Source organism: Hippoglossus hippoglossus, chromosome 14 (assembly GCF_009819705.1).
Source record: "Hippoglossus hippoglossus isolate fHipHip1 chromosome 14, fHipHip1.pri, whole genome shotgun sequence".
Classification (NCBI taxonomy): domain Eukaryota; kingdom Metazoa; phylum Chordata; class Actinopteri; order Pleuronectiformes; family Pleuronectidae; genus Hippoglossus; species Hippoglossus hippoglossus.
The window spans coordinates 10,856,768-10,881,450 of record NC_047164.1 but is presented as its reverse complement, the minus strand read 5'-3'; the positions used below and the strand labels follow the sequence as shown (position 1 = coordinate 10,881,450).

Genomic DNA, 24,683 nt, shown 5'->3' with positions numbered 1-24,683 from the left:
AACAAAGAGAAAACTAAGACATTTGAGGAATATATATATATATATATATATTTAATATAATAAGAGAGAACTTGTTGTAATACTCAGGTTGTTTCATATTGTATTTATACAACAACAAAATTATTCTATCCAAAAATCATCTGATTATGTTTTCTGGTTAATGCATTTTCAATATAATGAAATACTCTATTCTTACCACTTAAAATGGTGATTAGAGAGCTACGTAGCCCTTCCGTCTTCCTCTAAATATGACTGAGAAATAATTTCTCAAGACAAAATCAATAGCATGATGGTAAAGGTGCAGTATGTAGGATTTAGTGGTATCTAGTTGTGAGGGTGCAGATTGCAACCAACTAAATATATTGTATTTTGACATACCCCTTCTGCTGTGACAATTTAGCTTCCCTCTGGAGATCAATAAAGTTTTCAATCGATCTAAATACCCTCATCTCATCATGTTTATTAACATGCAGTGTCCCTGCTACATGAAACAGTTCAACACAAATCGAGAAGTGAGAGTCTTAAGTTTGTCCCACAAGTTGTATTTATTTGGTAAGAATGGTGTAGTTATTCATCCTGTGTATTTTATTGAAGCACAAACTGTTTAAATCATGTCGACACTGAATTTGTTGCTTAAGTTCAAATATGTAAGAGCCAATAAAAGTTATTCTGTAAACATTATCAAAAACAATCAAGTAGCTTAGATAAGTAGTAAGATACGTTAAATCACATCAATTCGTTTACATGAAAACAAAATATTCACATTAATAAATTAATTAGGATGAAATTCAGAGAGGACATGAACAGCACAAACCCACAGAGTACACTGTATATAAAGTATGTATATGCGTGAGGCCTGCAGGAAGCGAAGCAGCACACGTCACCATGAATTAATTGACACAAATAAGAGCACAAACTCCCACTGAAACTGCACTGACAGAACTTCAGAGTAAAACCCAACACATTCCCGTCAACCGCACATTTCATTACCTACAAACAGTTTATGAAGTTTGCTGCCTTTTAAAGCCGTGCAATAATAATTCACTCAACATTCAAGGGCTAAATGCTTCTTCTGACTTATTACACAAAGTAAAATACTTGTTTATAATGTAGTTGGACCCCTTTGAACAAAAGGTGAGATCGCATTGGAAAACAAGACCTAAACCACAGCCTATGAGGAAGTCCATCACAACACAAATATAAAGGATTCATATCATCCAGGACTGTTGCTCTAGCAAACCAAGTTCACTTTTTCAGTTTTTCACCCGATCAAGAATTCATCATCTCCTGAATGTGAACGATGACCCTACAAAACTGTTCTTTTTAATCTTTAACAAACCAAAAGCTTAAGGACTGTGTGTGTAACTTTTCCTTCTTGTTCTGTGACCTCAGTATAACAACATTTTTTAATGATGCAATTAAGAAAATGAACGGTTCTAGACCCATTTGTCCCCTCCAGCCTTTTGTTCTTAGATACTCAGATCCATTAAGCTGTTTCTCTTCTAATAGTTAGTGTGTTTAAACGTAGGCGGATTTAAGGGGGGGGGAGTCTGTACCGCTGCGTTTCCTGCTAGTTGATGCATGTTCAGGAGGAAAGAAACCATTAAAAATTTGGTAGATCTCAGATTAATCACAGAAGAAAGTAAGAAAAAGAATAAAATAATCCAAAGATTTGATCAGAATCCTGAGGATAAAGTCAGAAATCAGTTGTTCCGATTATTGAAACTAATCTCATAGCACTTGTTTTCAAATGTACCTAAACTTCAATTTAACTATAAAGTATTTAACAGTTAACCACCTGTTAAGCCCTCTACTCAACTCAGTCATCGACGGTCAGTCACAACAGGCCAAGATCCTCAGTAACCCTCTCATCTCCAAGGTTGTGGTCAATTCCTATGCATTTCAGTTGGTTCAGGAACTAGACAACTCAATGTGTAAATAAAACATGACATGATATTTCTAACAGTGGTTTGTGGCAGTTTAGATTCATGTTTTAAAATGAGATGAACTGAAAATGCAACGACCCCAAACTTTCTAACCCTCTGCACAGCTGAAATGAAAAAAAAAGGGCATCCATAGTGTTGTTTGAGATTTGGTTTAAAGGTCAGGCGCCTGCTGAGGAGTCAGGTTTCTATTAGCTGAGAGTTTGACACCTTGTCCAGCTTATGCAACACATTTGGATTTATTAGGATAAAGGAGGACTCAGGCAATAATTCAGTTTCTCTTATTACTCTCTCTTAGCATGCAGTGGAATTGCAGTTTGAACCTCGTTTTACACAATTCGGTCAAAACTTGCCAGAGAGGGCAGCAACACAACACATAACCTGTCAGCGTGGGGCTCCGTGAATTGACAGATTTTGTTTTCCACACATGAAGAATATGTAGGATAGATTTTTATCAAGATGATGCATCAAGATTCATGTGAGGTGGACAAAAGTCAGATGGAATCAATGAACCCTTTGCAATTTAAGACCAATTGTTTCCCATTTCCTGAAAATAAATATTACTGGTCATTATAAACGCCTGTACATCTGTCACACAAACACAGACTGTTCTTAGGTTTCCGAGTGTCTGTAGCGAGCAGAAATAACATGGAGCTCTGTAGCAAACACTGGACTCTGGTTACATGTAGCTGAGCCTGGGTTAAACTCTGAAGTGCTGTAGAGATGAGCTCTCGTGTAGCTGAGGCTTGACCCTGGTCATAAGATGGCAGGGATTCATTTCCAGACTGTCGACAGCAAACCCACATCAGAGGGCGTAAATAAGCATGCCTTGTTGCTATGGGGAACAGAAGGAGGGGTCAACGAGAAGGAGGGCTGGGTTAGTGAGGTCCTGCTCCTCCGTCAGGGAGTCTCTGAGCCAACGAGGAGCAGGATCTCGTTGGAGAGGATGAAGGTGAAGAAGTAGACGCATAGGTCAGCAAAGACATCGCCCATCCTCCTGTAGGTGTCCATGGAGCGGTTGATGACCTCAGAGGGGATGCCAGACAGCAGCAGGGCAGCGGTTAGCACAGTGGTCTGGGTCTTCTTCTCTACCTGGAGAGACAGGAGTGTAATGCAAAGACACTATGAAACACATGGCTGCACTAAATGATCATTTTCTTAGCTTTAGAGCCCGTTTGATTTAACAGTCAATTATGGAAAACAGACAAAAGCAACAAACCCATGTGTTTGAAAAGCTGAAGACAGAAAACGAAACCCATTCCTGCTTGATTAACAACTTAATGTCACAACATCGATGTTGGATGTTTTGACTTGTTCTCCACTTACAAGTGCCTCTACAGCTCTAAAGCCATAATTATTTTTTTGACATTATCACTAAAACATAAGAATCTGCCTCTCAATAACACTGTTTGCTATCTTATTAAATTATGCAAAAGGAATCAAGTGCAAACTCACCTTTGGAAAGTACTTGGACAACCCCATGTAGGCCAGTTCAAGGGTCAGAAACGGAGCAAATATAGACTAGGATGAAATAAAATATGAGTCACATCACTGCAGCAACAAGTCATATTAGTCATATTCATCAACAATATATTGTATGCCACATGAATTTTTCTCTGCACATGATGATAAAACATCTGCATTTAGTGTATGTGTGACCTAATGGTAGCTGATAACAATTAATAAAGAAAATGAAAAGTAACCTGTGGATAATACTAGTTACCTGCTGTAACTTGTGATGGATCTATCAATGCACATAAATACCTTTAGCGTCTGTTTTCTCATTGGTTATCGTGTAAAGTGACCATTGTCACAGTCGTCACAGCAGCAAGGTGTCGACAGCGGCAGACTCACCAGATACTTGCAGACGAAAACCCTGACAAAGATGGCGAGGAGGATGCTGCCGACGAGCCTGAAGACTATGAAGGGATCAAACTCCTCTGGCTCGGACTCTCCGTCCTGGGGCGGCTTCTCGTTGGCCAGCTGACCTCGCAGTTTCATGGCATCATCGAAACGAGACAGGTACTTTTGGAGGCCCTTGCGCGGGGACCCGCTGATGTCGTCCGATGCCCGCTCCCCCCTGGGTCTCTGCCGGACCCCTATGATGTCATCTTCTATAGAGCCTCCGTGTGGCTCACTGCTGTCTGGCAGGGGCGAGCCCCTTCTCTCTGGGGTGACGCTGTGGGAGCGGCTGCCGAGCCCGGAGGCCTCCGGCAGGAAAGGAGCCGGCCTCTGCAAAGATGAGGACGAGGACCACTCTGTTCTGTCGAGATCGAGATGGAAGCGAGGTTCTGTCGGACGCAGAGACGCTCCTGCTGAGGATGTAAGACAACATCAGTGATGGTAAGTAAAATTACAAACATGTTGTCATTCCAATCTCAAATGTGACACTTTGCTGCTTTTCGTGGTTTCAAATAAATGTCAATTAAACATCTATTTTCTTGACAAAATTTTTAATCTTAAATCCAATTTGTGTTATTTCTATGCAAGACAAAAAGACACTGAACTAAAGTCTCACTCTGACATAGTGGCTGTCCACTGTGATAAAATGCTAAGTGTTGTATATGTCTGTAGTTCTGCTCCTGGAAATTTAATGAACTTAACAAAAACTGACATAACTGGCCGATATTAGAGGCTCTGTTTTTTATCTGATCCTAGATCAACTGGTATATATATACACTGGTCAAGCAGAAAAACAAAAGTGATGTTATATTTATTGTGATGATTATCAATATTGACTGATATCTTGATGTAAATTTTGGCCATATTACAAAAGACAGACATCTGTGAACATTTGCATTAATGATCTATTGATTATTTAAATTGTTATAATTGCTGTTTGACTCTCTGCGAAATGACTGGAAATCAAATAGGTCTACGAGGAGCCACTGGAATCGGGGAGTTGCTGGTTTGAATCCCAGGCTGGAAGGATGCGTCACACCCCAACACCATTAAAGACATTCAAAATGAAACATGGACATAACGTGACAGCGCTTTGCTCGTGGACTGAGGTGACGTCCTGACAGCAGGTGACGCAGCAGCAGACGGATGAAGCAGGTTTCCAGTGGAGGCTTCACAGCGGAACAAATATGAATGTTTGAATCGTTTCATACCGTTGGTTTCAGACTCGATCTTGGTGAAGCCCACGATCCTGTTCATCCTGTCCTCGGAGTTCATGAGCAGCTTCCTCCTGCGGATCTCCGCTCTCCGCTGAGCCGCAGACGCCGGACCCGTCTTCTCCTCCGCGGACTCTCCGGACTCCATGTTGAAGTAAACCGGCGGTAACAGACCAGTTTGTTCTCCGTGGAGCCGAAGTAACGAGCCAACAGTCCGCTGAGGTCCACACAAAGGCCGCGTGTCTCTGAATTAGACGGTAAACACTGCGGTATGGACAAGAGGGGGTCTGCAGCCACAGAGGACGCGCGGTGATGACGTCACGTTGAGGATGACGAAGTGGTTCCTGCGGGTTCTCATCCCTCAGTGTTGGCTCACAGGGAACACACGCCTGACAGATCCGTTCAGGCAAAGTAGATGTTTTCTCCCTTTGATAAGAAGCATGATTTAACCTGCAGCTTGATTATAGAAGAATGTTCACAACAATCAAATGTATTATTTTCCTCATCAGTTCGTAAATATTTTTTTACCTCACTTTTAAAAAAAAATGAAATTTATGAAAATGAAATAGTAACATAACATATCGTCACCTTCCTAAAATAATGGCCTAAGTAATTTTTTGACAAAAATGATTTTTTTGCCTAAATCATCTCCTCATGATGCTGGCCACCTCTGGTAAAACCGCCTACATCCTCAGTTGAACAGATCATGGGATTCTACCCCTGTAGAATAATGGCCTATGTCAAGAGTGTGATTTAGGCCGTTTTATTTTGCCTAAGTCAAAAGACAATGTGACTTAGGCAATTTTACAAGCTTTTCAAGATGGCGGCTGCATCAAATAGAACGGAAATCTACCAAGCCGCTGAAGTTATTTCCATGATTCAGGGCTCGTCCCCTATTGGTAAGTGATGAGGTTTACTGTAATATAGGCTAGGCTATAAATATTGCATAGTTATTTAATCTTTTTAGTCAGCAAAATAGCTAGGTCCATGAAGCTAGCATTTAGCAAAGAGTGGAAAGGCTCCAGAATCTGTGGCTATTACAAGTGATAGGCTTTCTGTTAACTCTTTTCTGTCTTTTCAAACAATATTTCATCTACAGTTTTTCTAATTTTTTCCACATTACATGATCTAATTAAGAAAGATTTGAATACCGTATTGTAATCTAACAGCTAGAAATTATGTGTATAACTACATGTCAAAGGATCCTCTTTACAACAGCTTGTGCACCCCTAGGTCAAGATTGAAATATCTGACACTCCTCAAGTCAGCATGTGTTTGTTTTATGAAAATTCTTAATGTTTGTTCAGGTCCTTTAAAAGGTCCAGTGTGTACGATTTAGGTGAAAGGGATCTATTGACAGAAATTAAATATAAAATAATCCTAGTGATGTTTTCACGAGTGTGTTTCATCTAAATTATACAAATTGCTGTTTTATTTACCCTAGAATGGGCCCTTTTTATTTAAATACTTTATATTCACATCAGGGGGGGTGTCTTCTCTATGGAGGCCGCCATGTTTCTTGTAGTAGCCCAGACTGGACAAACCTAACCTTTTATGAAAACTGAAGGTTACCACAGGTTCTCCTTCATGTTTGGAAGGGGACGGTGAGGTGATGTGTGTTTAGCTGCCACATGCCACTTCACCACTTTATGTCACTAAGTTCTAAAAACTGCAACTTTAAGACTTTTACACAAGAAGTCAGTTTCTTAAAATGTTTTAGAAAACACTGTTATCTGAGGTTTAGAATCGGTTTATAGGTCTGCACTGTCAAATGCTCCTCGACATCCTGCTCTTACAAAATGTTCGACTACCAACAAACTGATACAGAGTTTATCTGTCATCAGGAAAATGGGAAACTGTTGAGCCACTGAATGTTTTTTAATGAGTCATTAGTTTGGTTTTGGGCAGAAGATCAAGTCATTCCAAGACAAAAAAAAACAGATTTTTCACCCAATTTTCCTCCTTGTGAACACATGAAGTCATACGTTATCGGTGTATAAATCCAAGTCAAGTTAAAACATTATCATCTACGTCTATTTTGTCCAATATTAAGCACAGTCCAGTCAGATTCATGTGACTCAAGTCCACACGTCTGTGATTTACTCTGTACAAACACAGGCTATAGTTTTATTTTGATCAGTTTTTTTATGAAAGACAATTTGTGCATGAAGACCAAAACATATCTCTTTGCTCTAAATACATTTCTGCTAATATAATACATAGATTACAAACCGTATATGAAATCAGACCAAATTAAAAACCTTCACTTCAACCGCAGTCAAGAGAAATATTGACAATATTGGTCCATATTGTGGTTTTTCGTCTTCATTTCCACTGAATAAACACTGTTCAGCCACCAACACACAAACTACATTTAAAAAGTGCCAAACATTTTATTTTCTTAGCGTCATTTCACCATGATATTTATACTAAAATCATCTGCATTTTGTCACTTTTATATAATGCAGTCTCTTCATATACAAGTATCAATAAGCATGGTTAAAACAATGGCTTTGTTATGTCTGTGTTAAAGAATTTCCCATATCCTATTATATTAAAATATTCCATATGTAGAGTCTGTATTTAAACAGAGGTTTCATAATAAAACTGAGTTCCCATACAAGGCAATTATAGAATTTAATCAGTTAGGGAGTCTCATAAATTAAACAATCGGAAAAAGAGAAATAAACAAATAGAACAAAGATGTCATCAGAGGTGTTCTGCCTGTCCAGAGAGGGAGAAGATGCCAGATCAGACCAATGAAAACTACTTTTCACTGCTGAGTCCACACATTCAAGGCAGCAGTGACCGAGAGCTCCATCCGCCTCCAAACATTTCAGCCTGTTACCGACAGCGTCTACGCGTTTGTTCGACACACACTTATAATGACTGAGAAATAAAAAGCTCACCTTCTGTCTTTACGGTACGATATTAGAGTGTTGTTAGAGCTCCGGTGTTCTGTATGCAGATACTCCAGGTGACACCCAATAACAGTCTTCAAGCGCAGACATACAAACCCTCCTAAGAAACCTGAAGCAGACACGCATACGAACATACATAACGGTTGATTTGTTTTGGTAAACACGTGTGCTTTTGGAACAAAAACACATGACACCATCCCATTCCTGCCACTACCCAAGCGCTGCCTTAGTCAGACAGCATTGTTCTATGAGAATAAACACTGATCCTTTCGATCACTGACAAACAAACATAATTATCGTCGGCGTGGATTTCTTGCTTATTTTTCTTCCGCTGCATCTCTTCAGCTGGGTAAAAAGTGCCAAAAAAAAGCATCAAACATGTTTCTTTGTCACACTGTCTTTGCATTGTTCATCACATTGTTTGATTTGAGTGACGATTCACATCAGTTCAGCGCAGAAGGTTTTTCCCTCAGAGAGATGGTGGACCACAGCTGGAAATGGAGCAAGAGGCATCCTCGAGTCAGCCACACACACGCGCACACACACACACCACATACATATATACGCGCACACATACACTGATGGGCATCCTTGCTTCAGTGTTCCTTCATCTCCACAGTCCCACTTAAGATTATTTGGAGATTTGCTGTTGGATGTGAAGCAGGAACTCGTAGTACGACAGGGCCGACTCTGTTCGGTCCTCGATCATGTTCTGCATAAAGCTGTTTTTCAGCTGGCTCTCGTCCCTGAGGACACCAAAGAATAAAAGGGGGGGAAATAATTAGAGAGAGACACGGATTGATAAATTTCAAAGTGATGATAAAGGAAATTCAAGACTTGTTTACAATGAAACCACAGAGGCTATTTGGATTGAACACCTTTGATTGACACATTAGATCTCAGATCCACTTGAACAGGCGAATACAGGTTTGTTTTTTCTGTGAGCATCTACATTTTTTTCTTTTACATTGACTTTAAATTCTGTCACATGAAACCTCATCTATAAACTCTGTGCTGCTTAGTCTTCAGATTTTTTTCGTTACATTGACTGTACATCGTTCATTTCACTCAGTGGAACAGAAAATGTACCTGCCATAGAGGCTGGGGGACCAAACTAACTTCAAGGGAAAAATGAAAATCTTCCACCTGCTGTTGGCTTTTTAAATACACCACAAGGAAGTACCCATACTTTGTGCCACTTTTGCTACTTGACTGTTTCTACGAAACATTATTTTTTGTTACCAACCTGATGACATGCACAGAGGGGAAGAACGGCCTCTGATCCCTCAGCCAACCAATGAAAGCCCTGGTTCTCTGCGACTCGGCAGTGTCCAGCTCCGGGAGCATATACTACGAGAGAAGAACAAGAGTCAACTTTTCATCAGTGCATGCAATGAATAACACTGTAGCTGCACTGTACACAAGTTAAATGCTTGACCAATATTTGCATCTTCAAGAAAATCACTATACGCAGGTAAACGTTTAAGTCACACTGCAAAGTGTATGAAAGAGCAAAGATCACAGCAGGTGGAAACTGCAGGTGGCTGCTGTCACATGAGATTTCCTACCAAGTTTTCAGGCACGGCAGCATAGCTGGGAACTCCCAGGACTTGTGAGAGGAAGTTGGTGTGGCAGTTCCGTCCGATCCACAGATAAATCACCTGCAGGAGCAGAATATGGAATATATGATATATGCTCATAAATAAACCTTGAGTATTGTAGCATTTTTGCTCTGACTCTGAACACTTGCCCAACTCCTTACAGGGGGCTTGGAATACAAGACATAAAAATTAAGCTTGTGCTGTTAAATTAATTCAAAGCCACACTGGATAATATTTTGGCTTCAAAGTATAATTACACATTTTACAGTTTCGTTTACAGTACATTTGTTCAGTTTTTTTATAAAAGAAAGATCCAGCTGAAAATGTTCTACATCTCTCGTTTTAACACGGGATGTCTTCATAATTCAGCCTATAATGAGATATTAGCTTTGTATTTCTTTTAGCTTGTTAAAACGTCTTATTTTAGTACGTACTAATCCAGCGTCCATGAGGAAAGCTCCATCCCTGCTGAGCTTCTCCACAGACAGCTGCTGCACTCTGGGCTGAGGGATGGTCCGCTCGTTGATGTTCAAAGCTCCCTGAGGATGCAGGAAAGAACAGATTACTCAGTCACAGAGGAAACAAGGAAAACTGTTGGAATTACTGGTCAAGTGCCCAATGCCCCAAAGAACCCTACACGGTGAATTGAGAATTGTTCATAAACACAAAAAAAACTTAACCTCCCAATAAACAGTGTTTTTCACACATTTTTCTAATCATGGTATCTATATCATAAACAGTCTTTGGCCTTGTCAGAAAAAGGATGCCTTTAAGAAAATCCAGGATTTTATTTTTGCCGCTGCATTCACTGAAAATATTCTTCTCACCTCATCGTTCAGGTCGTCGATGCGGTACAGAGAAGGATGGATCATCAGCATGGCGTAGACCAGTGGCTGGTACTTCAGTTGACACATGGCAAACACTCGGTCATCCAGTCTGGTGCTGGTGCCCGTCCTGAAGGCTTTCTGCACGAGTCACAAACAAACGCATGCAACTGCATCAATAAAGGTTGAATGCTTCATCTAAAATCACTTTCTCAAAAGCTGAATCATTTTGTTTTAATGTTCTTTGTAGGTTAAACTAGTATGTTACTAGTAGTAATTCAGTGGTGTAATCAAGAGAGAAATGTTAAATAAAGCCCAAAGATTTGCCCAACAGTGCAGCTGCTGTATAATGGCTGGATGGTGTAAAAAAGCTGACCTGTTTGAGCAGGGCGAGGACGTAAAGGGGGAAGAGTCTGAGGCAGGCCGGGGCCAGCAGGCCGGGCTGCTGGATGGTCAACACAGACTGTCGGTATGACGACAGCGAGTCAATAGCAGCGTTGGTCATCGCATCTCTGGCGTCACCCAGACTGGCAGCCACTGAACGATCCACAGCTGGAGAGAGGGACAAGAGAAGGACTGAGCATCTTACCTCATTTCAAGTCTCTATGTGAAGGGTTTTCTGATATTTTGGAAAGCCCCCCAGACGTCATAACAGAACTGACATACATGAACAACAGTGTTAATGGTTTCTTTAATGTAACATTAGGCCTTGTAGTATCGTGCATGGTAATGGGCTGTTCAGTACAGCTGTGGATTTCAGTAGAAATAAGGCAAAAACAGCATCATACCCACCTCACATGGTTTTAGTTGCAGATTTCTAAATAACCGATGTTCCAAATTCAAACTAAATGTCAGACTCTTCTGTGCCATATTCTGAAGAAAGCTAACTGTGAGCGCCTGTTCTGAAAGTGAATGCGAGATAAGCCTAGTAGTCAGTGGTTGCTAGGCAACCACAGCTGTCGCTACTCAAGTCCATCTGTCAGTGCTAAAAAAAGAGAAGTGGAAGAAAATCCTGCAAACCCCTGACTATTTACTGTAACAATTTGATGCCTTATACAAAATCAATCTTATCCATGTTGCAAACACACATCCTTGATGTACTCACAACAAGACAGGAATACCAATAGAATACTATATAAACAGACTAACTTATAAACTAATTAATGAGGAATAAATTAAAGCATGCTTTGAGATATATGAGCTGGGATTATACTTGGCCCAAAATGAGGGGCTACTGCAGCTGTACCCAATCTGAATGGAAACTAATTATCTGATGTTATAGTGAATTAATACACACAGAATTAAAACATGTTGCTCAAAGTCTGCTTCATAGGAAAACTTAATTAACATTAACAAATTCTTAAATAGTCTCATCTGACCTGTTCCCTTGACCGTGTAACATAATGTGGTACATACCCATGCAAGCCAGCAGCCCAGTAATGGCCTGAACATCTGCCCCAGAAAAGATATCTGACAGAGAGTTGACCACAGGGAGACACAAGGTGTGGACACGGATCCTCCTTTCTCCTTTAAAACAAAATACATATTTCAATAGAAGACACAGATTAATTGGATTTTTTTTTTTAATAAAACAACATTAGCTGTGTGTGTGTGTGTTTGTACCTTTGCTGGAGGTGTAAAGCAGGGCGGCCTGGAAAGAGACAGCCTGCATGTCGTCCAGATTTTCCTCGATGGACATTTGAACAGCAAAGCCAGCATCCGGGTTCACGTTAGGGAGGGACAACAGATCTGTCGAGCGCACAAAGAAGTTTCCGTGGAACGTGTGGATGGACATACCTGCAGAGAGACAGAGAGGAAATCAGTCAAACCATGATAAAATCAGGATGATGAATGCTGATCTTATTTTTCTTTCTTTTTCCTTTCACATCTGAAAATACATAGTTAGTTCAATGTTGGACCAAACTCCAGCTCTTGTGATGACGGACCTTTAGTGCAGCGTATCCTCATGACGGCCTCAAAGCCGATCTTCCTGGTTAAGTATCTCTTCAGATCCTTCTGGAAGCGCTCCACCTGAGCAGGGCTGTGCTGGTGGTGGTATGACGGGTAATAGTAAACGCTCCCTGCTGAGTATCTCGAAATACAGCCTGAGAGAAAGAAGGCACACATGAGATGATGTTTGTTTACAGCAAGTAAATAACCAGAGGGTAAATGATATTTATCAAACTTGTCAAAATATCATAGATTGAGTCCTAAACATGTAAACAAACAATTATACAATAAATGCTCTTTTGCTCTTTCCTCCATTTCCCATTCATTCAGTGCAGGACTCACCAAGTGAAGCCAGATCACAGTACTGAGCACTGAGCAGGAACAGGTCAACAGCCACCTGCTGGCCGGAGCAGTCCAGAGCCAGCTTCTTGTAGAAGTCTGTCGCTGGAGATAGATGCTGGATGTCCTGAAAGGAAACCATAGCAGGGTCATGATCACAATTTAAAAATCACATCCTGCAGGTTTTTTTATTTTTTTTATTTTAATGCAATGTATTTCCACAACTCTGGTACTTTGGCTTTAACATTCCTCTCTGAATCTCAGTCATCGCTTATAATCTATAACTTTAAAAAATGTCCTTGACAATGTACTGGAAAAGACCATTTTCATGAAACTAACTCATTAATTGTAACATGTTTGTCAATGTTTTCCTGTGCAGTGAGGGGTCTGGCTTGAAATGCCATGAAAGTATGACACGAGCAGGCAAAACACGGTTTTAAGCGAAACAGGTTTAAGAGTTGTTTTTTTTTGCCTAAATAAACATAGCTGTTACAAATAGCACTTTAATGAGCGTGGTCAACATTTTTAGTTTTATTTCAAGATAATGTCTGATGTGACATTGGGAGTTTTAAAATAACATAAGCAGCTGTACAGTTATTTTATCATACTGACTGATGTCAAACCCACTCGTCATCTATGTCCTGGAAAAACATCATCAGAGCTCCTACCTTGGCAGACGCTCGCTGGTTGGGGTCCTCTCTGGACTGCAGCGCCCCCACACCCAGGTTTGGCAGTTGTGTCTGAAAGACAGACATACGCCCTCCAGTGGGCGACAGCAGCTTGAAGGCTGCTTGCAGAGCTGATCCCAGGGCAGATTGAGTCTCCATAGTCTTTTGAAATAAATTTGGCAGACTCCTCAGGAGATCCTGCACAAGCTGAAAAACAAATACAGAACACAAGTCTAATTTGTATAGCCCATTATTGAGCCCTGAGGGAAAAACCTTTGTTTGTCCTCCTTTCTTCATCTGCATGGTTGTCAAGAGCCCAGAACCAAGGATATTTAAAGTCGGTCTCATTTAGCAGGATCCGTGATCATAAATAAAATACCGTCTTAAATAAACAGTAGTTATTAGCGGTACTTAATACACAATGAATAAAACACATGGTTCAATTTTAGTTTACAATATTATATGAAATATTGGAATGTTGAATATAACATGTTCACAACAACTTTAATCAAGGTGAAGTTTCTTACTTCTTTGCACTCATTGAGGTTTACGAGAAGGCTGTCTGGTGTTGGTAAAAAGATATCTGCAAAACACAAAAAGTAATTGTTTAAACAAACATAATATACACACAAAAACACTTCTGTTACTATAGTAATGAGACTCATTTTTAAAAGGGCAGTCATTGGAAATAGATTGATTGCAACTGATAAGAGATTAAGAGTCGAGTAATAAAGAAAAGTGAGAATTCATGATGATTTTTCTTGATATCTTTAGGGTTTCATACAAAGTTTAGAAATTTGGATCACGTTTCTCAAAACTGTCGCCAAATGCTGAAGGCAATGGTTCTCTGATAAGAGCTGACATCACATCACATCAAGCCCTGAACCATCCCTTAGTTATGCTGCAATAGGCACTCCCATCATGCACTGAGCACTTCTCTCACTGCCTCCTGCCCCCCAACCCCCATTTATATATATTCATTATAGCAATTAGTCTTTCAGAGCTGAAACGTGATGGTAACACAAATGTTCCTGGTCTTTCTTTACTCCCTCCCCCCTATCTCTCTTTCTTCTATCTCCTCTTTTCCACCCATCTCCCCCTCTCTTCCCTCATTTTCCCATCATGATTTGGCGCTATACAAATAAAATTGAATCAGGCAGCCTGTGATTTCTTTATAATTAATATATTTAATGTTATTGTTAATTTTTGCAGTTGGCCGTGTCTCACCTTCAATGTCAGACACGATGAGCATCTGAGGCTGAGAAAGTCCCTCCTGAAGATTGTAGAAGTGGATGGTGCTGTCGAAGGTGATGAAGCCTACCTTCGTCCGCGAGTCTCCAGGAAGCCTAGGACACATAAACACACACCCTTAGATAAATCTAGCACGTTAACTACCTTCATCTTAATTTTAAAGCCTCACATAAATGTTGCAGTGAGACGTCATCCTGCTTCTGCTGTGTTATATTGCTTTACTTTATGGCAATAATTAAAAAACAGTTTCCCCAGTTTCTAGTAGAAATTACATGCTATCCCACTGCTGAGAGGATAAAGGAAAACATTCATAATTGTTTTCATGAACAACCTTGAATACACTGGTTTATATAAAATTAGAAATTGGATATTATACATACGTGTTGATGTTTTCCAGCAGCAACTGACAGAACACATTCAGGTAGCCTGTCTCCACTGCATTGTGGGATACGTCCAGAACAAAGAGGTAAACAGCCGGCTGCGGTGGCCTCAGCTGGACGAAATCAGGTCAAACAGGTTACATAACATGAGGGGAAAAAAACAACAACAAAAACACTATCAATCCCACACATTCAGATGTCAAGACAATGTGTAGAAGAATATGAGGCAGCTAAATACTCACCATATACTCTGAAGGAGCAATGAACTCAATGGTGGCGTTCTGGACCTCAGGTCTTTTGTGTGGTTCTCCATACGATCTGCTGACTGGGTTGTACATAAACTCTTCCGGAACTACAGTCAGACACACAAGACCCGGTAAGATTTCAGTGTTCAATATTGGACTGCGCACTTTGTGCGTAATATAATGCATAATTTAAAAATAATTGTATCCATTTAAAATTGACTTTAATTTATCTAAAATTGAACAGTTCTGTGTATCTAATTTGGCAGCTTCTACTCCACCTAGAAAAATTCATTTTCTATTGTTATACCAAACACATCAACCATCTCCCCCTCTTACCATCATTGACCCGATAGCACAGGTTGCACTTCCACCTCCTCTGGTCCAGGAAGGTGACAAACGGGTTAATGTAGGTTCTGCAGGACCGACATCTGACGATGGTGCTGGAAGTCACCACAGGAAGTTGCTGCAACAATAAAATCACAAAACAAAACCAACCCCTGTGTGAGAAGCTTCTTGTTTGCAGTTCACAGGAATTGGAAATTCAATAAAGACTTTCTTGTTAATGTTTTTGCAACATTTCTGTGGTCTGTTCTCAATTAAAGACAGACACACTCATACTGACAAATTTTGCCCGAAGGCTATATAATTATTATCTAAGTTGATTTCCACGTACCAACTGATTTGTGTGCTTTGAACTAATGTCTTACCGTGAGGTCTTTGAACGGGTGGAGCAGCAGGCCCAGCGGCATCTTGGCTTTATTGAGCAACGACTGTGTCTGAGGGATGCTGGTCAGCGTAGAGCGGAAAACCCTGGAGACACAAAGACAGAGGGTCAATGCACTTGATGAGCACAAAGGGAGATCATGTTGTCTCTGGTGATTCGCAGGTACCAGCATGGTATGTGGGTGTGACTGGGTTTAGTTAATGGATGAACATGTATGTGTTCATCATTCAGTCTATATCAAATAAAATTTCCCCATGCGATGTTTTAAAATTTAGTCTCGGAACAACGTCACCATGGGCTAATTCATGGTTATGACTAAATAAACTGTAAATACTAAACATCACAGTAATATCAGTTTTAAAGAACAATAACATTATCAAATAAAGGTGTTTCAGATAGACGCATGCTGTTGCCGTTAGTCCACCATGACTTACTCTGGGTTGCAGTTAATCTTCTGCAGGTCCTGGGGCAGGCAGGGTGTCGGGGGAGGGGTCGGGCTTGGTGGCAGCAGGTTCCTCTCCTGCAGCAGGTTGACCACTCTTAGTGCCTCTGGGGTACTGGACTGGAGGCTCATGGCCGCCATGGACGGGCTCAGTTGGGCTGGCCCTGGGCCACCAGGTGGCTGGGAGAGGGGGAAACAACTTTCAGTCAATTTATTTACTGAAAACATAAGACTGCCAAGACACTGAGCATTGATGGCCTACTGTAGATCTCTGCTGATATCCCAGCGTCCAAATGTGTCCACTTAAAGGTATTAAGGATTTGACATAAGTCAGATATATCCGCAAATCAATGGTTAAAAGTATTATTTGCTGGCAAAAACTTTTTCCGGGTTTTTTGTCCATTAAACAACAATAAGTGCATCACATAAATAAAGCAAACTGAACTGTATGTACTTCATACTGTAGAATTAACTGCTCCTCATCTAGTTAACTTTGCTTCCATGAGTGTAAATACTCTACATACACATACAAATGCAGCTGTGTCTCAATGACAACTTAACGCTTCCATAGTCTACATAAATGTGAGGGTTTTGCAAGTGTACAAGGTGCAAAGCAAATGCATAAGAGAGCGGTTCATGCAAAATGCTCTAACAGTACCAAGTAGTACCAGGCTGTGACTTCCTTCTCACCTGCTGGTATGCCTGAGATGATTGAGTGTAAGGCTGTGTGGCGCTTTGCATCGCAGGGTGCATGGGGGAGGGGGATTTGTGTGGAGCCGGTGTGTTCTGGTACCCAGGGGGGAGGGAGGGGTAGTGGCCCAAGTGCCGACCAGGTGGTCCGTGCTGGGGAGGACCAGCTGTGAAAGAAAGTTCCATTAATATGAGAAATTTAACCTATTAAAAAGCAGGGATTCCTGAAAAGGTGTAGCATCTTTAAATTCTATGAAAATAATTCATACTGATGTGGCTCTGGTGGTGTTTTAAACCTATGATAGTATGTCATTGCAATTTTGGTAACATACGATTCAGCACAACGGGTCATGTAACAATAGTACCGAGGAGATTTGATAAAACAGATTCTGAAATAAAATATAGAAATGCTTTGCCTCCTCCAAACACTGATGTGAAACAAAAGGACCATTTACACATCAACTACATGTGTAGCTACTATGAAACTCCACTTTGTGAACACAGAAATGTAGCATGTTTGTGTGAGACAGAAAATGTCCTTACCCATTATGTTGTCAACATGATTATAGCTGTTTGATGATTGGGGACCATTGCCGGCCACAGCTCCTGTATCAAAGAAAACACAGATGTGATATGAATAATTGATATCTGTCCCATGCGCCTACCACAGGGCTTAGATGTGAAGTAAAAGGAACTACGGTGCAAGATACGAGATGACACACTGATGATGGGAACTGATGTGTTGTGTTTGATGGTACTGTACTTTGGTGCTTGTAGGATGTTTATTCAGAGGTCATATGGGAAATAGGGTAAGAGTGGATGAAGGAAAGACAAATAAACTACGAACAAGAACTGCATGTGTCCAAGGATGCACTGATACTGGGCTGAAGTGGCCCCAACACCACTTACATAACTCTATAAGTTTTAGAGATCAAAAAACATAATATCAGTTAACTCATTATTTTCTGCTTAGTCCTTGAAAGTAATAGACTGGAATTTAGTATCATCTGATTCTGCAGAACTTCATATCTGCTTTAAGTGAATTAAAAAAAAAAAGAATTAGTGCATCCTTGGTTACAATGCGACAGCAGCACGGAGAGGAAAGAATGGGCACCACGGCACCGACACGGCATCTAACATCTACAGACAGATTTGGCCACACCTGGACATTCAATATCCCCCTGCTGGCAGTCGGGCTCAGTGGGGGACTGAGTGCTGTTAAAAGTCGCCCCGCACTGAGCTGGCATGTAGAGGAAGGAGGGGAGGGAGGGAAACAACGGAAAGTGATCAGAAAAAAATGGCGGGCTTGTAATAACGACGAGCTCCTGGCCCAAGGTCATAATTTCATGATCATCGCAGGCAAGGCTCTCACTTTATAATCACCACAGACACCATATGTTTTGTTATTAACATTGCATATAACAATCATTTCCTAAATTAGGAGAAAAAAAGTTTGCACTGAGTTTGACCTGCATCATTTCTACAAAGCTACAAACCCAAAAATGTAAATAAATACACAAAGTATACAAACTGGTAAATGAAGACAAAGTTAAATTAAATGCATCAAGAATAAAGAAAGAAATTACCATCAGCTCTGGGTGGAGGAGGTGTGACATTGGCCACTGGGGGTCCAGTGGGAAGTGGTGTATGTTTCATGGAGTGTGGTGGGCCTGTAGGTGGGAGTCCTGTAGGTGGTGGGCCTGTAGGTGGGAGTCCTGTAGGTGGGAGTCCTGTAGGTGGGAGTCCTGTAGGTGGTAGGCCTGTGGGTGGGGGTCCTGTAGGTGGGAGTCCTGTAGGTGGGGGTCCTGTAGGTGGGAGTCCTGTAGATGGTAGGCCTGTGGGTGGGGGTCCTGAATTTGGGTGTCCTGAAGTTGGGGGCCCATAGGCAGGTCTGCTTGGATGGTATGTGTGGGAAGCCATGGGATTCATTTGTGGAGGAGCCATGCCTGATGAGAAAGACCTTATTAGGGCTTAACAATTTATATACATTTATTTAATATAGGAGATGTATAATGAATTTTCTTTGTGATTAATACATTTCTTATTAAGTGTATAAAATGTTAGAAATTTGCAAATAATGTTAATCTCACCTTACCAGAGGGAAAAAGCTGAAATTCTAAAATTTCAATGTATTTGAGAAGAAATCTATTACTAAAGTTGCTGAATAATTTTTCGTCAATTGACTTATCGCTTCAGCCATAATTCTGGTGACATTCACCACCATCCTCTCAGGTAAGACTGGGCAGTTAGTGAAGTAATTTAGGAAGAGTTACGACATCTAAAATTATGTTAAACGTTTCTGTGTCGTGTAAAACAAGAGCTCCCTGTGGTGTTGCCACATATCATGTAAAAGACAGATATCAAGCGTTGTTGAAACATTAGAAGCTCTGACTGGAGGTGACAACAGCTGATGGCACTGCTGACCCATAGCCAACTAATGTGAGAACAGTGACAGCCACGTCAATATCTACAAACCAGCCAGTTCAAAGGTATCTGGACAGAAGCAAGTTCACTCTTGTGTATGTACAGTGAAGGCTGCAGGCATGGTGTATTCAAATGCACAGGTTGATCTTTCTTACAGCAGTGACACAAAATGATAACTGCCAAACACAACAAAAAAATCCGAAATCCGCTGGTTTAAAAACGTTTCCCCTAATAAAAAATGCAGAAAAATTGTGCATTTGTGTTTACATGTTACACAAAGAAATGATGTTACATTTGTCATAAGGGTTTGATAACAACATCTTAAGAATCATTGTGCCAGTTTTTTTATACATCTTGGCAGATATATCAGTGTCGGATATTTTTTACCCCTATATACCTCTAAAAATCTTTATTGGTTGGGCTCTATTCTGAGTCATTTAATTTCTTTGTGACTGTTAATACATATGGCTAAACCATATGGAACTACATTATTAACCTTTCAGCAGAACACTTAAGAGTAAGAAATGTTCAATAGATTATTGTGGTTGGTGGAGAAATGTGTGACCTTTTAGAATTGCTGTAAAATGTCACATTTTAATATAGAGGAGTACTAAACAAAGTATACATCTCCCCAAAGAGTCAAAGACCAAATAGATTATGCTGTTAGCCTCCATTCTCACTGTTACCACTGTACTGGGGGGATGTGACATGATGGTTCTTCTGGTGCAAAGGTCACCAAACTCAAATAGACTCTTATTGATGGTGTGGGGATGTGTGAATATGAGCAGGGATTTTCAAGGAAATCTGATCATGAGATATGCGGGTAGCACACAGACTGAGGCAGTCATGTGACCCCTGCTTCTATTGGGGAAGTAATGCTCTAAAGAGTTTTCACACACACATACATACATACATACAAAAAAAAAAAAAAAATCAAGGCTACTTACAAAATGCTATGACAAAATCATTCAGGACGCTGTGGTCACAGATTACACAACCAACTTCTATCAGGCTCATATCACTGAGCAAAGCCAGATCCTTCAGAGAAAACAACGATGACTACAACTGGTCTTTTGCCCTGATACTAAGAGCAAACTACTTCTCAGGGGACCCTAACTTTTAAACCCTTAAATTAAACATACATCTATCACGATGCTATAATTTCCTAAAATATAGTCTTGAGCATTTTGCTAATTTCATTAGTTGAAACAATTATTTCTCAACAATACAACCAGAAATTGCGATTTGATTCATTCATAAAAAGCTGTATCATACTACTACATTTATAGCACTCTGGAAACAATAAAATTCTTATTTGAACTTTGTACAAGTTTATTGTCATAGAGTTTCTGGGAGGGAGAAGAGGCAGAAGCCAGCCAACGTGTGGAGTGGCAGAGCAGAGGGCAATGTCCAGCTCCAACACATCAGCATTCTAGATATGAATATCTGCAGCATGTCCCTTAAAGAAGACAAGACACTAATAGCACTATAATAAATTTATCGGAATGGGTCAAGGTGGATATTTATCTATTTAGAAATATATCATCTATGTTTAGTCTATGCATTAAAATGAAGTGATTAAGAGTTGAGGCGCATCAAGATTAATTGGCTAAAGTTCACTGGTGTGAAGGATGATTTACCTTTTTATTGATTTGACCTAGGGAGTGCCTGCATCATTAGCTTCTCATTTACTACAACTGTGAAGTGTTGACACATCTCCATGTCATTATTCCATCCCTCAGGTGAAGATAAAATTGAATTGTGCATTTACAGCTAGTGTAACATGTTTGGCTTTCAGTGGTGCTTTGGTGCTCCTACCTGGCTGGTTATATCCTTGCAGGCTGGTAGGGGGCATCCCGGGGCCTGAGCTGTATGCTGCTGATGACAGTGGTGGCGGTGGGACTGTTGAACTTGAAGATGGGTTCACGTGATTTGCCACAGGGCCTCGGGGAGGCGTGCTTGTGGAAGTGGGTGGCCCCATTGGTGGGGGAGCTGTGTTGTACTGCCATGATGGAGCCATGGGCTGCAGCTGCTGGGGGTTTGGATAGTAGCTACTAGAGGATGCTGCAGGAGGGGGCGGTGTGGCCCGTGCAAGGGACGGCCTGGGACCAGGGCTGGCAGACTGAGGAGGGGTATGTGATGGAGGAACACCCATTTGAGGCCTGGTCAACAATGGCTGGCCTAGGGGAGCTGGGTAGGAAGTGGGCGGTTGGCCAGGCTGGTAGGAGCTGCCTGGGGGAATAGGCTGATATGCCCCAGAGGGGTAAAGTCCAGGGCCGGGGGGTGCGGGAGCTTTGGACTGCATTGGATTGTAGATTGGTTGGTGGGTCATGCCATAGCTGACCCCTGGGAGCTGCTGCATGGCAACTGGATTCTGTGATGGACCTAAAGACAAACCGAAGAAAAATATAGGAAAATTATTTTCTAGTTTCTAAAACTATTAGGGTAACTTTACATGTCAGCTTTGAACATTTTTCTTTCCTTCAAACCATTCACTAGCAGTGCTGTCACTGTGTTGAGGGAAAAAAGCTGTTGGACTCCATCTTATATACCAGATGCCAAAAAGTGCACAAGGGTTGCATTTTTCTAGGTTACGCTCTTCTCATGCTTGAGCAGGGCCATTTCTGTAAGGCTAAAAGTCAAGCCATTAGCCTTCCAGACAGATGAACAGTGTTACAGATTCCTTGTCTGAAAAGGGTTTTGTTTGTAAGCCAAATAAGTGACTTTTAATTAAAGCAAATCCTTGGGTTTAAATATGTTCAAAAAGATATATGGAAATCAGATGGCACAGAAACATAGTGACGACACTGGGTGAAAAGCCCTCAGATCCACTAAATGACCAATGAACTGACAGCTCAGGGTCTAATCTCTTTACCTGGAATTAATTCAACATGATCCGCCCTCAATTACAGAGAGTGTGGGGCTCTGAACCAAGTCTGGCCTTACTATGCTGAACACAGCAGCAGAAAAAATAAGAATAGCAGAATAAATTTTGTAGATGATTTAAAGAGATTTGTTTTGTATATCTAATGCCAGATGCAAATACCAAGACCTATGGAACAAGATCATGCCAAGAGCAAGAAAAAAAGATTTAAATGTTATTGTTCCAGTTCATGGATGGTTGAGACGCTGTGTACAGCTATGGTGTCATTCCTTCACATTTGTTTTATTCTTTTCTACTTTGTATGCCTGTATATTAATACGGCAGAATTCCCAAATAAATATTTTCTCTACTAAATATCCAGATATATTGGTTTTCATCTGAAAAAACTGTTTTAGTGGTATAGTTAAACTTTAATACGATTTTTTTCAAAGCCAAAGAAATCCCGTCTCCATGGAAAAAGAAGTTGACTAGTCAGCACATAACGTAGATGAGCGCTTGGGCGACCCACACTAGGTTTCCCCTCAAGATCAAGGAGAACAAGGTAAAGATGTTCTCTTTTCTCTTAAGTATTGTGTCCTCATATTGCTTAGTAATTGTGTTTTTTGAACTGCATTTAAAAATTAAGAGATATTACTGCAGGCTATTACATGTTCATTATTACTTTGCACTGAAACAATGTGCAACAAGTGGACACTTCACTGAATTACCATCTGTACATTACGGTATTTCCATATGTATATTTATGTAGCCTATTGTGTATATCTTTATCTGATTTTATGTATTGTTAGTTCCCATTTATCTGCAAAGTTAGTAGAAAATGTCTTTCCTTCACTTGTCTTTAGTCTAGCAGCTTTAGGTCTCGCGGTAAAGACAATTTCAAGGTTTGTTTATTCCTCTGTCTGAAATGATGATGGTGAGAAGCTGTTATTAATGTATCATTAGCCAATTAATGTTCGTGCCTTGTGAACTTCAAAGATTTTTAAATATTAAAGCGACTTTCACCCAGTCCTTAATACAATACCTTTGCTATCTTTGACACAAGTAAAACCTGCTGTTTGCTTGCTATAATTTAATGCTTTGATTTAGTTATTATGATCTGCATTTGCAGAGATTACTCAAACATAAAAAATAAAAGGTGATTATTTACACATTTTGAATGTCTGCCATCAAAAGCAACATTTTTTTTTTTTTTTTCCAGGTTGTACTTGGATACCTTGGTGGAGATGTACTTGAAATTACTGGTTAGCCAGTGAAGTATAAATAATAGTTTGCTTCAATATCAGTACATTTTACTTTATTTTAACAGGATAAGCCAGACTGTATCACTACTGCTGTCCATGGAGTCATTGTCAGTTCAATTAATTCATATAAATACTGAAGACATGAGAATAAAACTTGGTTAAAAAGTAGTAGGCCAGTAGCTGTTTGTTGTGAAGATGCTTTTACACCATAGAAGTTCAAACTCATTAAAAATATTTTGAAGTTGGAGTAACAATAAGTCTATTTTAAATGTTCTTATGGATGTTAGTGTATTTAACTATGTATTTAGCCAAAGTCAACTTATGATAGTAAATAAAACTGTAAATTGTTTATATGCAATTAAAAAGTAAAATATTGTGAGTCTCTCTTTACTGTCTTGTAACAAAAGAACACTGAATACATTTATTCATTACTATCATGGAGTTATTCACCATCTTGTGTAGAATTTAAGGCAAGGTTTGGTTTATCACAGTTTACTCACAGTATCAGTCACACTGGGAATACAGTCTTTGAGTTCTTACCTATCCATAGACACCAAGATCATGCATATGGATCTGATAGATGTGGAGCTTTTCTTGATTAATTTTGAGTCCAACCACCCGAGAGCTAAAAAACTATCTAATAAACTTTCATAAAACAGTATATCTCATTGAATAAATAACAAACAGCTTTAGTGGCTCTCAGACAGTGTGGCAACTGCCACCCAACACTTGTGACAACTCTTTTTTTTTTTTTAATGGGAGTCAATGGGAGCCATCATCAAAGCAACGAGTGACCGTGATCATAGATCAAACGTCTTAGAAAGTTGCAAAGGTGAAAGATTTCACCGTTTTCAAGCGGGCCAGTAGACCTGCTCAGTATCTCTCTCTCTCTCTCTCTCTCTCTCTGTCTCTTAAACCAGCCAGTCTGTCTGTCTCTCTCAAACTGAAACAGTCTCTGGACCCGGCAGGAAGCACGCTGCACACATTCAATTTCCACTGAGGAATTTTCTCGTTGACATTATTGTTCAGAGATATTGTCA

At 40.3% G+C, this 24,683-nt stretch overlaps 2 protein-coding genes and 1 long non-coding RNA gene across 6 annotated transcripts in view; 1 reads left to right on the top strand and 2 right to left on the bottom strand.

Annotated features, from left to right (window-relative positions):
• Positions 1-1,105: 1,105 nt before the first annotated feature.
• Positions 1,106-23,680, top strand: LOC117774458. The gene is made up of 3 exons (XR_004616084.1): positions 1,106-1,448; positions 20,127-20,137; positions 23,670-23,680. It is a non-coding gene; the product is annotated as an uncharacterized LOC117774458 (long non-coding RNA).
• On the bottom strand, positions 1,992-5,437 carry camlg (calcium modulating ligand). The gene is made up of 4 exons (XM_034606901.1): positions 5,057-5,437; positions 3,798-4,258; positions 3,399-3,464; positions 1,992-3,035 (listed from the first exon to the last, which is right to left on the bottom strand). The coding sequence occupies exons 1-4, from the start codon at positions 5,205-5,207 to the stop codon at positions 2,844-2,846; spliced, it is 870 nt and encodes a 289-aa protein (XP_034462792.1). The 5' UTR covers positions 5,208-5,437; the 3' UTR covers positions 1,992-2,843.
• The window catches only part of sec24a (SEC24 homolog A, COPII coat complex component), a 22,292-nt gene continuing 4,680 nt past the window's right edge, over positions 7,072-24,683 (bottom strand). For 2 of the 4 annotated variants that reach the window (XM_034606896.1, XM_034606893.1), the window contains exons 2-25: positions 21,337-21,903; positions 18,930-19,040; positions 18,681-18,809; positions 18,257-18,334; positions 17,638-17,700; positions 17,095-17,261; positions 16,397-16,584; positions 15,946-16,048; positions 15,575-15,701; positions 15,236-15,345; positions 14,994-15,106; positions 14,590-14,708; positions 13,890-13,945; positions 13,363-13,569; positions 12,698-12,821; positions 12,352-12,510; positions 12,029-12,202; positions 11,822-11,932; positions 10,782-10,957; positions 10,409-10,546; positions 10,016-10,120; positions 9,549-9,641; positions 9,227-9,330; positions 7,072-8,726 (exon numbers count right to left, since the gene is read on the bottom strand). In XM_034606896.1, the coding sequence (XP_034462787.1) occupies positions 8,612-8,726; positions 9,227-9,330; positions 9,549-9,641; positions 10,016-10,120; positions 10,409-10,546; positions 10,782-10,957; positions 11,822-11,932; positions 12,029-12,202; positions 12,352-12,510; positions 12,698-12,821; positions 13,363-13,569; positions 13,890-13,945; positions 14,590-14,708; positions 14,994-15,106; positions 15,236-15,345; positions 15,575-15,701; positions 15,946-16,048; positions 16,397-16,584; positions 17,095-17,261; positions 17,638-17,700; positions 18,257-18,334; positions 18,681-18,809; positions 18,930-19,040; positions 21,337-21,880 (3,414 nt within the window). In that variant the 5' untranslated portion in view covers positions 21,881-21,903 and the 3' untranslated portion in view covers positions 7,072-8,611. Of the gene's footprint in view, positions 8,727-9,226; positions 9,331-9,548; positions 9,642-10,015; positions 10,121-10,408; positions 10,547-10,781; positions 10,958-11,821; positions 11,933-12,028; positions 12,203-12,351; positions 12,511-12,697; positions 12,822-13,362; positions 13,570-13,889; positions 13,946-14,589; positions 14,709-14,993; positions 15,107-15,235; positions 15,346-15,574; positions 15,702-15,945; positions 16,049-16,396; positions 16,585-17,094; positions 17,262-17,637; positions 17,701-18,256; positions 18,335-18,680; positions 18,810-18,927; positions 19,041-21,336; positions 21,904-24,683 lie in introns of all 4 variants that reach the window. The other 2 variants (XM_034606894.1, XM_034606895.1) reach the window with 2 other exon arrangements.